The following is a 12325-nucleotide window of genomic DNA, read 5'->3' on the forward strand; positions in this document are numbered from 1 at the left end:
CTTTATTTAATTCTTAAAGGTGGACATTTTTTTTAAGCCTCCATTTATTTATTTTTTCGTTTTTAAAAACTAAATCTTCTTTACACATCTCTGTCCTTTTGAGATGATGTAGTTAAAAATAAAACATGCGGCGGGAGAAATAAGGGCTTTTAGATGATAAACTTTATCATAATATTTAGGACCTGGATGAACATGGAAAGGGTTAAATAGATCTACTGCAATCGTAGTAGATAAAGATAATCTTTGTGTTCTTGTGTTAAAATGTTGAAGTAGAACGTGGACTGGACGCGAGTTTGTTCAACGCAGGACTGAACCTTTTATAATAGATCCATGGACTGAACATCTACTTCTGAACAGAAGAACAGTCCTGCTCTGCAGAATGCGCATGCGCACAGAATCAGGAAGTGGAAGGGACAGGCTACTTAGCCATTAGCTTGACTTGTTGCGAGTAAACACCATGGGTCTGTTCGGAAGAACCGCAGCCAAAGACCCACAAGAGATGGTATGGACGAATTGCTGTAGTCCATATTGTATTTAAAAATGTCATTAAGTTATAGCGATGCAGCATTCTTTTGCCTTGTTTTACTGTGGCCTATGGTTAGCCGTCAATACAGTCTTTGTTGACAGTTAATAAGTCAGTCATTAAGCTAAGCTGTTGCTGTGATATTCATTAACTGATCCTGTTGATCACATATATTTCATTTTTCGATGCCTTTAGTTTTGCATCTTGTATGTTAACCGGATAGAGGATAGTTTTAGCACTATCCTCCATGTAAACAATTAAAGCCCAGATGACATCATTCTACAGTAGAATGGTTGTGAAGACTTTCCCTGATGATTCAGATTATTTGTTGTTTTGTTACACAGGTTCGTGAGTGGTCTGGAAAGATTCGGAAGGAGATGAGAGTGATTGACAGACAAATTCGGGGTAAGGCATATGTAACCTTTTTTTCCCCTAACATACAACATGTAACGTACAATAATGATAATGATGCCACTAAAATGTAATATTACGTTATATATAATTCATCACAACTACATTGTGCAACTGTGAAACGTCAGTAAGGTTATAGGATATACGCACATCATGTGCAAGGCTACTATAGTGAACATAAACATGTGAAATATCTTGCACACTTTCTCCAGAAATCTGCATTTATTTATTTATTGTTATTTGTACTTTTAAATGCATGACATTCTGTATGATGTATTTTTCTTTTAGACATTCAAAGGGAGGAAGAAAAGGTTAAAAGGTCTATCAAAGAAGCTGCCAAAAAGGGCCAGAAGGATGTGTGTATAATTCTTGCAAAAGAAATGATTCAGTCAAAGCGAGCAGTCACAAAGCTTTATGCGTCGAAAGCTCAGATGAACTCAATACAACTCAGCATGAAGAATCAGATGTGTGAGTGTTTCAATCCTATGTGATTTGTTTTGACTTTTTCATGAATTGACTTGCACATTGATTTTTTTGTTCTTAGCGTTGCTTCGTGTCTCTGGATCCCTTGAGAAGAGCACTGAGGTCATGAAAGCCATGCAAAATCTGATCAAAATCCCAGAGATTCAAGCTACAATGAGAGATCTGTCAAAGGAAATGATGAAGGTTTGCATGTTACAAATATATATATCAAAAGGCTGAAAGGTTTACTCAGGATTCACTATCTGATGAAAAAAAGATATTTATAAAAATTGGAGTTTGGAGTTCTGAGAGCCTATGGTAAGAAACTGTGACCTTAATCTTAGAAGAAAAACATCACCTCTAGTGTGACTGGCCTATATACACTGCTCACAAAAACTTAGGGCACACTCAAAAAACACATCCTAGATGTCAATCAATCCGTTTTTCGGATGAAAATCTTTATTCATAGTGTAGGGCAATGTGTTGAGAACAAAATAACATAAGAATGATAAATGGAAATCAAATTCTCAGCCCCTGGAGGTCTGGATCCAAAATTATAGTCAAAATCAAAGTGACAAATCAGGTCACTGGTTGATCCAAATTCTGTAGAAATTCCTCAAAACGAGTCTGTATCATCCTCAGTAGTGTGTGTGGCCTCCACGTGCCTGAATGCACTCCCTACAACGCCTGGGCATGCTCCTGATGACACCATGGATGTCCTCCTGAGGGATCTCCACCCAGACCTGGATTAGAGCATCAGTCAGCTCCTGGACAGTCTGTGGTGCGACGTGGCGTTGATGGATGGACCCAGACATGATGTCCCAGATGTGCTCTATTGGATTTAAGTCTGGGGAACGGGCAGGCCAGTCCATAACATCAATACCTTCATCATGCAGGACCTGCTGACACACTCTTGCCACATGTGGCCTGGCATTATCAGGCATCAGAAGGAACCCAGGGCCCACAGCACCAGCATATGGTCTTACAATAGGTCTGAGGATCTCATCCCGGTCCCCAATGCCAGTCAGGGAACCTCTGGCTCGCACATGGAGGGCTGTGCGGCCCTCCAATGAAATGCCTCCCCAGACCATCACTGAGCCACCACCAAACCGGTCATGCTGGATGATGTTGCAGCAGCAGAACGTTCTCCAGGGCGTCTCCAGACTCTGCACATTATGCTCAGGGTGAACCTGCTCTCATCCGTGAAGAGCACAGGGCACCATTGGCCAATCTGCCAATCGCTGTGTTCTCGGGCAAATGCCAATCGGGCTGCACGGTGTTGGGCAGTAAGCACCGGCCCAACTTGTGGACGTCGGGCCCTCACACCACCCTCATGGAGCTGGTTTCTGACCGTTTGAGGACCAACATGCACATTTGTGACCCTCTGGAGGTCATTTTGTCGGGCTCGGGCAGTGCTTCTCCTGTTTCTCCGTGCACAAATGAGCAGATAGCGGTCCTGCTGCTGGGTTGTTGACCTCGGTCGGCCCCCCCCAGGTCTCCTGGTGTACTGGCCTCTGTCTCCTGGTATCTCCTCCATGCTCTGGACACTGCGCTGGGAGACACAGCAAACCTTCTTGCCACAGCACGAATGGACGTGCCATTTTGGATAAGCATCACTCCCTGAGCAACTTCTGTGGGTTGTAGATGCCTCCTCATGATACCTCTAGTGGTGAGAACACTGGACAAATGCAAAAGTGTTCCAAAAATACGGTCCAAAGGATGAGGACAGGGAAATGGTCTGTGGTCACCACCTGCAAAACCATTCCTCTTTTGGAGTGATCTTGCTAATTGCCTCTCATTTCCACCTGTTGTCTGTTTAATTTCCACAACACCAAGTGAAATTGATTCACAGTAAGCGTGGTTTCCTAACTGGACAGTCTGATATCCCAGAAATTTGACTGACTTGGAGTTACATTGTGTTTTTTGAGTGTGCCCTAAGTTTTTGTGAGCAGTGTAAATTGCAAACAAATAATTAAGTTGCTGACAAATGTCTTTTTTTCCTTGCGCAAATGTGACAGTAGTGTTTATCCGCCATAATTAGGATCATGCAAATTATCTTCTGTTGTTAGAAAAATAAACATAAAAAACATTATCTTATTCTTTAATAAGTGTTTTCAATATGATTTTTGTAGGCTGGTCTTATTGAAGAAATGTTGGAAGACACGTTTGAAAGCATGGAGGATGGAGAAGACATGGAGGAAGAAGCGGAGGCAGAAGTCGACAAGATCCTTTTCGAAATCACAGCAGGTATGTTTTGCATTCAATTCACTCTTCATAAACCGACTATTGTGGACCAGAAAGTTCAAAATGTTCTTTGTAATGTAGGTGCCCTTGGCAAAGCGCCGAGCAAAGTCACAGATGAACTTCCTGAAATGCCTGCTGGAGCCAGCGCAGCCTCTGATGAGGAGTCTGAAGAGGACATTGAGGAGATGCAGTCCAGACTGGCCGCTCTGAGGAGCTAAGGTGACCCACCCCCCCAGCTCTGACCCCTGTGCTCAATAAGGACTATTCTGGTGCAAGATGAAAAATAATCATCTTGTATTCTTTTATTACAATCATATGGGGAATAACAATTTACTTTACTCGCTTCAAAACGTGCACTCATAAAGTTTGTGTCCAGTTAGAGTCCAGGTGAAACAGAAGGAAGATGGTGTATGTAAGTAAGTATGAAAAACCTGCCGTGCCTAAGAGCTGAATTCTGTTGTTAGTTAAGTCCCATAACTTTGAGGTTGTTATAAAATAGTCATAATTTGAACAACATTAGTTTATTCCTGACAATTAGGAAATGAAAACAAATTTTAAATACACTACAGCTTTATGGGGGTATATACAACTGCTTCATGTATGATAATGCATGTATGTATAATCTACACGGCTGTGCAAAAGTGCCTTCTCTTCTGGATTTCATATTTACTTTTTGAAAAAATGTAATCGGTTGATAAATTCGAAAGAGAATTTCTTTGTTATCTTCATGTGAAGGGCAAAAGCCTTTCAAACTTGGGCCTAAGTGCAAACGTCATATCTCTTGTACACACGAGGAGTAGATTTTCTCTTCATAATAAATTGCCATTTGTAAAGTATTTGATTGTCCAAAAGAATTTAGGGCGACAAATATGCCGAAATATAAGAAATCCAAGGAGGTGTTTGCACTGCACTGTAAGTATGTAGCAATTTGTGCCAAGAAAACCCGCACTGTTGGACTCATAGGTTCAGGCTTTTACCATTTATAAGTGAGCAATATTGCACATTATGATTTTTCTTTCTTTATTGACAAAAACATTTTAGTGATACATAAAATAACTTCTATACTGTTGTGGGTTCAACACCTTTTCTTCTAAGGAGTAGAAAGAAAAAGATGAGTGACGACTGCGCTGCATGTCTCTTATCGCTGTCCTGTCATAGTTCTAAGGGTTTGTGTCCCAAATTCTTTCGTTTACTTGTACTTAGCCTGGTGATGGTGATTGTTGGGTTACTTTTATTTTTACATACAACAAGAGCTTTATATAATACGTACAAAAAACACATTTTCTGCCCATATTAACGGGTTGTGCAAAACAAAAAGATTTTTATTAGTGTGGATAAGTGTGATTTATTTGTATGTTCGCTGGAAACAATAATAAAAAAAATACATACAAAACTTTGAATCTCGTATGCCTTCATTCTGAACCTCAGTCTGTCTTTTAGTCCTGCTTGTTGTGACGTGATTCCCTGGGCTCTTGGCTGATGGCAGCATTACGTTACCTGAGGTCGCAGCACTCCCAGGCTCCTTTTGTTCTACTGTAACCGTACCGCGTCCACTCGGTACCTGTGCACCGGGCTGTAAAATGTAGGCCATGGGACTGGATCTCAGATGACCAGACACACAAGCTTCTCATAAAGGCTGACCACATGAAAGTAACAACACAATAGCATTTGTCAAAGTCTCTCTTTTGTTATGCCTTTGAGCGATATATTCACTTCAACAGAGGGCATATAATAAAGACTTCAGTTCAGTTTTATTCATAAAGTTTAATATCTTGAACATTTTCCCCCACAGTTCTGGTCTTGGCTGGGGTGTGGGCATTTATATCTAGGTTTCTGAAATTAGGAGCCACAGGGCCAGGTTGAAACAGAAACAGTAAGGGTAGTAGATGTTTGTGGCATCTACAACAAAAGTCCACCTCAGACCGTTTAACAGGGACCATTTATTAAAACAATAAAGCAATGAAATTTTAAAAATATAATGGTATGATCTTTTTCAATTAAATGTGTCCCAAGTGGGCAGAGGGTGATAAAAACAAAAATGGAATTTTAAAAAATGACTGCATGACGTTTTTATGATTACATTATTTATAATCATCATGCCATTGATGCCATGCCCAAAACTCAATAGATAAGCTTTGGTCGATAAGAGAAGGACCTTTGAAATGCCCAATCTCGTTCGGCTTCTTTCATCTTTGTGCGGGGCAATACTGCCATCTATGGAGAGCTTTTGGCGCTGTCTCTGTCTGCTATCCATCACCGCGGCGCATGCCCGTGTGCGTCTGGACGCACTGCCTGGACGCGCCTGTCATTTGGAGGAAACTCCTCCCAGCAGACAGCGCGTCCTGTCGCCCTTTTCAGCGCAATGGTCTCCTGGATCATCTCTAGACTTGTGGTGTAAGTCATTTTAATTTTGTGTCATTTCAAACAGTGTCGCTGTGAAATGATTTCATGTAAGGTTTTGCAGGTCATAGCTGTGCGTTTTGGCAGCGCTCGATGTTATTCTCGCTTTATAGTCCACTGTAAACCCCCGCAATGTGTCTGTTTTGAGACCTTCGAGCAATTGTAACCAATGTCTATTAATTTTTGACTAAATCCCGTTAAGATTCCACAGAAGGTGCTTTGACTTCGGAGTCTAGAGCAGCGATAGTGTAATCGGTACCGTATCACTGTAGGTTACCATAGCCAGTGACATGCATTCTTTGTGCTTATCAGGAGGAGGCTTTTAAACAGACAAAGCAGTGACCTGATCTGCTAAATATTCTATGAACATATGCTGGATTAATGTGAGTCAGGCGTTCTTTTTAGTGCTGCTTTCCTTTTCGTGAGTGGCATCTAACAGAGCCGAAGATGCTGCTTCTGATTCTTGTTTATGTTCCATACTTGAAAATACAAAAGGGATGGGTCAGTCCTCTCAGGTTACAGACACAGAACTGTTGGTGTTAATAATAAGATCTCAATCTAAAGGGCTTGATGTGTTCAGAAATATGATTGAATACATAATAATAGCCAGCAGCTGTTATTGTATAGGTTATGGTTATTTTTGCCCTCACAGAGTATGAATCAGCACAACTGATCGAGTGGCCTTTGCTGCTAACACCAGCCCAAATCTCAAAATAGGGCTTATTAAATTTAGAAGACAGTGTCCAGTTACAAGTGACTCGGCTTCTGTGTCTTCCATTAAGTGTTTGGAGTTTGGGGACCAATAGAATAGATTGAATTGCCCCTACAGTGCAGTGGGTCTTTGATTGTCCACACTTGCCCGTGGAGAGCTCAGCGCTGTGGACTGGCCAAAGCAGTGCAACATGATGTGGGTCAGTAACTTGAGTCACTTCGCAGTCACAGCTGTTGCTCGGCTGAGGGGCTTGTCTGACCACAGTCATAGACACAGGTGGCACAAATGCTCTGCTTTAAAATCCACTGTAGTTTCATTAAGTCTGATTCTGTAATAGTTCTCATGACTGTTCAAAAACAGCCCAAATGTGATTGAATCAAACAGAATGGGTCTGTAGTTGTAATGCAGGGTATGAACCGTATGTTACCAAAATAAAAAAAAGAGTAAAGTTTGAATTTTTCATATTTAATTATTCAAAGCTTGAAGTTATTTTGAGTCTGTCACAATTTTCATGGCATATTTTAATCAAATAAATATGAATTTAAAGAGATACAAATTGAAACAGCTGGAGCAGGGATTTAGTTAATCACGACGTCAGTTTAATTATGTTTTTATCTGGAAGTATTTCTGTTTTATTTATAGAGATATGAAACGATCTTGAACGGAGTGAATGTGATGTTTTTGTTTGTTTTATTCAACCAACCTAACTCTTTTGTCCTCCAGACTTGTGTTCGGGACACTGTATCCTGCATATTCATCTTATAAGGCTGTGAAGTCGAAAGATGTCAAAGAATATGTAAGTGTTTGTACCAATATTTATGCAAATCTTACAAGATTTCCATCAATGTACCTGCCCTCTTGTGCACAGGTAAAATGGATGATGTACTGGATAATATTTGCCCTGTTTACAACTGTAGAAGCCATAACTGACACATTTGTCTGTTGGTAAGTCGCCCTGCATAAAAGGTTAATTATTGTTCACATCTGGTGGTCTGGCATAGAGGTGTTGCATAACAATTGCACTGGGACAGTGAAAAGCTAACTGCCCTGTTATCGCTCTTTTATTCCAGGCTTCCCTTCTACTATGAGCTGAAGATAGCCTTTGTGGTGTGGTTACTGTCGCCCTACACAAAAGGCTCCAGCGTGTTGTACAGGAAATTTGTTCATCCCACACTTTCCTCCAAAGAAAAGGTGAAAAGCCATCCTGTCCCTTTTGTTGACTTCCCCCAATGTGTTTCAAGGGAAAAACAGGCTTAGGTGAAAACTCCCCTGGCCTTAAGTCGGCGTGTCTTTGTGACTAATGCAATTTTTTAGTCCAACAAGTGTGTCTTTGTTTGTGCCACCGAGTTAAGATTGTTTTTTTTTTTTTTAAAGCTTTGCCGTACTGTAGCTGCAACATCTTCGATTTTACAGTTACAGTACGTTTGCAAAGATAGAAACATAAATTATGTACGGTATGTCACAGTAACAATTTTATTCTGAAAAATACCATGACATGCCTGACTGTAGACTGAAAAAATGTGAATGTGTGAACTTCATGACATGGGAGCAGTGCATGGTAAAGGATCATGTGATTCCCTTACCTACACAGGAACACAAGTCTACAAGACTGTGGAGACTTAGGAGCTTTCTATACGTTGTACTGAGTTTGCCAATAAATGATTTCCCTAATATTAAACAACAAAAGAAAAAAAAAGCTTAACAAACTGCCTTTCCCTTTTCCAGGACATTGATGATTACATCTGCCAAGCGAAGGACAAAAGCTATGACACGCTGGTGCATTATGGGAGGAAAGGGCTCAATGTAGCTGCCACAGCTGCAGTCATGGCAGCTACAAAGGTACTGCTGACTCCCTGTTCTGAACTGCACAACACCATACATTTCAGATCATCAGCTCTTAACAAATCCTACTGACTGGGGTAACAAAACTTGTGTCCACCAAACGGGTCGCTATACGGTTAATTGCATCGCATGACTCCAGCCAAAACCGAAAGAAAACCCGTTTTTAATAAGGCTTTTGGCTGGTCCACACAAACTGAACACAGATGACGGGTGCTAGATGCTGCTAATAATTTCCTTTGCTTTGCGTTTTACCCCAGAGCCAGGGCGTGCTCTCAGACAGGCTGAGGAGTTTCAGCATGCACGACCTCTCCTCCCTCCAGTCGGACACTCCCACCACCATGTCTGGCCCCACGCACCCCACAGGCCCAGCCCAGCACCGGAGCAGAACCATGATGCGCAGCAAGTCAGAGAGCCAAAAAGGTACTGCTACCTATAATGGCTTTACAACAGAAGTTCTAACAGGCCTGATGTGTAGTACAGGCGTCCATTTGCCCCGGGACGGGCCTCTCTGTGCTGTCTGACCCTTGCTGCTGCCACACAATAGTCCTGTGATCAAACTCACATGAAGTCACCCGCACTTCTCCTTTTACAATCAGCCTCCCAGAAGAATCTGTATTTGTTCTTTTCATGTGATTCAGATTTCCTTTAGCAGTTCTCCTGAATAATTGTGGACTGTTGTTTCTCAAGTACATACACCCCTTCAGGCTCCTTCACCCCTTCAGTAGGATCTAGTGAAGCAACATTTAAACTGGTAAATAACATTCAAAAGTTAATTTATCATAATGGCACAATCACTAACTCTACTTTATTATACAGTAGTTTAGATGATTTCTTCTACATGCAGAGCTTTTCTTCTTTTTTTTTAAACAAATTTATGTTTTGAACATGGAGACGCCATACTTAATTAAATGCTCAGTAATTTCTCTCTTATCACAACTTTGTCATTAGTGGCGTGACCCGTGACAATGCATTTCCACACAGCTTAGAGTCAGCCTGTGGTTTGTGGCTCACCCCTGTCTCCTCACTGCAGGGCAGGATGAGGACATGGCAGACTATGAGCTGGTGGGACTGGAGCCGTGGAGGTCCAGGGAGCTCCGGTCCCAGTCGGCCATACTAGACAGTGACCCCAAGAGCGAGAGCGCCTCTTTTACCTTCTCCCTCACCCCCGAGTCCTCTGCCCCGTCCACGCCCTCCCCGCCCCCCTCTCCTCCCGCACCTGACCACCCCGAGGAGGAGCTGGGCAGAGAGGGGGGCTACGAGGCGTCTAGCTCCCCACAGCTTAGGCTCAGTAAGAGGAAGGCCCCAGAGGTACTGTTGGCAACTTCTGCCCGATCCTAACTATCCTCCCCCCCCCCTGGAGACTGCGCTCACACATTCACCCAGTGTGTGCTAAAACAGATCATCGCGCTTCAATTTGTTTGCAACTCTGGCGCGTTGAGCTTCTAACAGATTGTTTACTGACAACACTCCAGCATGCATCTGCTTTATTATGTAATGCAAAATATTGTGGTGTTTTGTCTTGTTTCATTTGAGTTAAAATGAAAAAAGGAGAAGCTTTTTATTTGAATGTGTTGAGTAAGGCTACACAACAAGACATATGTGTTCATTTCTATATATTTTCTAAAATGTCTAAAATGTGCACAGTGCATTGAATATTGATTTTGGAAAACAAGTAGGAATCTAATGCAATACATAAAATTAGCTATTACATTTTTTCCCCCCAAAAAAATGTTTTGAGTCCCATTAGAAATCCCAACAAAGATTAACATAAATTCATTACTTGGATGGAAAACCTTTGAAAAGGAATAGAATTTTACATGACACACACACCCAAAGCACTCCACACAGCAGAGTTGTGTGTTGCAATTCTTCGTGGTTCAGTTTAAATGTATAAGGTTCGGTGTTTATGCTCACAATGGTGATAATTTAGCCATATTTTGTGAGCCCTGATATTGATTGGACTGACCTTGTGACTTGTTTGCCTGCACTTGTCTAGCATGGTGGTGATGAAACGGTGTGATTACAACTGATTGCATTATCCAGGTCACAGCCTTGTGTTCTGCTTTGTCCTTAGCCTCCTCATAGAATGCTGAGACCTCTGACCAGATCCAGGAGCGCTCTTTCCTCCAATGACGCGATTTGAGGATGTGCTCCTGACGACTCCAACTGCCTTTGCTGCTAGCCCAAACAGTGAATGGCCTAAAAGCTCAGACGACGCAGCCTGGCTTTGGAACAAGGTAGAACCAAAGTGCTGACCCCACCACAACTCTCCTAAAACATATTCAGCTTGTTGCTCTTGTCAAGTAAGACGCTCGAGTGAATGGACTACACGCTGACAAAGTTTTCAGTTTATGGCAGAGGTGTGGACGTACAAGTCATGACTTCAACTCAAGTCACAAATTTGACGTGAGACTTTGCTTGATAAATTGGGTGAAGACTTGGGGCTTGACTTGGGCTTGAACACTAATGACTTTGGACAGGACTTGGACTTGAGAAGACTTAATGCCACTCATAAAAATAAGATTTATTTTTGCTCCCTTCATAATAATATGCACTCTCTGTGTTGCATAGACGCCATTCCTGCCCCACCCAATAAAATGGGAGCATTGCCAACAGGAAAACTATTCAGCTAGTGGAAAAATGATCCCAATCTGATTGCATTCAGTTAGTCTAGACTTGAATGGTCTTGAAATTCAAAGCATTGGACTTTTGGACTTTTGTCTTGAATTGAGGCCACTTACTGCAATGGAACTTGTTCCCACCTCTGGTTCATGAAGTTTTGTGTATTCACATATGTAATATGTACAGTTGTGTGCATAAATCTTTCAGATTAGTTTAGCATGTCATGTGTAGACATCTGCATGGGCAGTCTGTTATTAGTTTGAACTGTCAGAGAGTAATGAACACTAGAAATGTGTTCCAAGGATGCTTGGTTACTGCAAAAAAGAAAAAAAAAAAGAAAGAAAATGCTGAAGGAACAATATTCTGTTACTTACCCCACTACAAAGCCTTAAATTCAGGGAGGCAAAAGTGTCTCCAGTTCAATACATCCTGATCCTGTTGGCATATATTGCTTGTAATTAATACTAAAAACTTAGTTATTACGTACCATGTGCAATTTTGTTTGAGTCCCATCACTGGAGCTCTCACTGATCAAGACTGACAATCTACTCTAGTTGATACATTAATTCCTTTTCCAGAATAAAAATGGTATCTGTACCAAAAAGGTGACACTCATAAACATGGCTCTACAGAGGCGTGTTTATGACTGTATGGACTGTTCACAGTATAATATGGATCACTCTTAAAGAGCTCACAATTTGCACGTTTCACATTATTAACGTAGGCCGGTAGCAAACTGTTGTAGCTTTATTATGTTCTTCACTGAGCCTCAGCTTGTCCATACGTCACATGTATTTGCTCATTACAGTATGTTTCCTGGTCATTTGAGGTGGAGTGAACAAGCGTTTCTCAGGTACAACTGTTCTGTTTACACACCATCTCTCTTGTCATTGGTGAAAAACTTCTGCACATTAATGTCCTTTTCCGCCAACATGTGAAAACTGATGGTTTGAGCATTTGTAGTCCAGTGTTAGTGTTCAAGGTGACTTTTTCCATTTTCAAAGTTGCTAAGTTGCACATTTGTAAAATTGTGCATAGATTGATCTATATCTGCATGTTTATTGATAATTTATATGAAAGACAACATTTCTTAAGTGACTATATTCACC

General features: G+C 41.4%; 2 protein-coding genes across 2 annotated transcripts; both read left to right on the forward strand.

Annotated features, from left to right (window-relative positions):
- Window positions 1–349: 349 nt before the first annotated feature.
- chmp3 (charged multivesicular body protein 3) lies at window positions 350–4882 on the forward strand. The gene is made up of 6 exons (XM_079574079.1): window positions 350–502; window positions 868–928; window positions 1223–1402; window positions 1479–1600; window positions 3529–3643; window positions 3722–4882. Exons 1-6 carry the CDS (start codon window positions 458–460, stop codon window positions 3856–3858), a joined length of 660 nt encoding a protein of 219 aa, XP_079430205.1. The 5' UTR covers window positions 350–457; the 3' UTR covers window positions 3859–4882.
- Window positions 4883–5900: 1018 nt separating this feature from the next.
- Window positions 5901–11511, forward strand: reep1 (receptor accessory protein 1). Its single transcript, XM_079573733.1, has 8 exons — window positions 5901–6034; window positions 7476–7548; window positions 7621–7697; window positions 7823–7943; window positions 8478–8591; window positions 8852–9014; window positions 9625–9902; window positions 10669–11511. Exons 1-8 carry the CDS (start codon window positions 6003–6005, stop codon window positions 10735–10737), a joined length of 927 nt encoding a protein of 308 aa, XP_079429859.1. The 5' UTR covers window positions 5901–6002; the 3' UTR covers window positions 10738–11511.
- Window positions 11512–12325: the final 814 nt, after the last annotated feature.

The sequence above is a fragment of the Gobius niger genome (genome assembly GCF_951799975.1).
Source record: "Gobius niger genome assembly, chromosome: 16".
NCBI classification, from domain to species: Eukaryota; Metazoa; Chordata; class Actinopteri; order Gobiiformes; family Gobiidae; genus Gobius; species Gobius niger.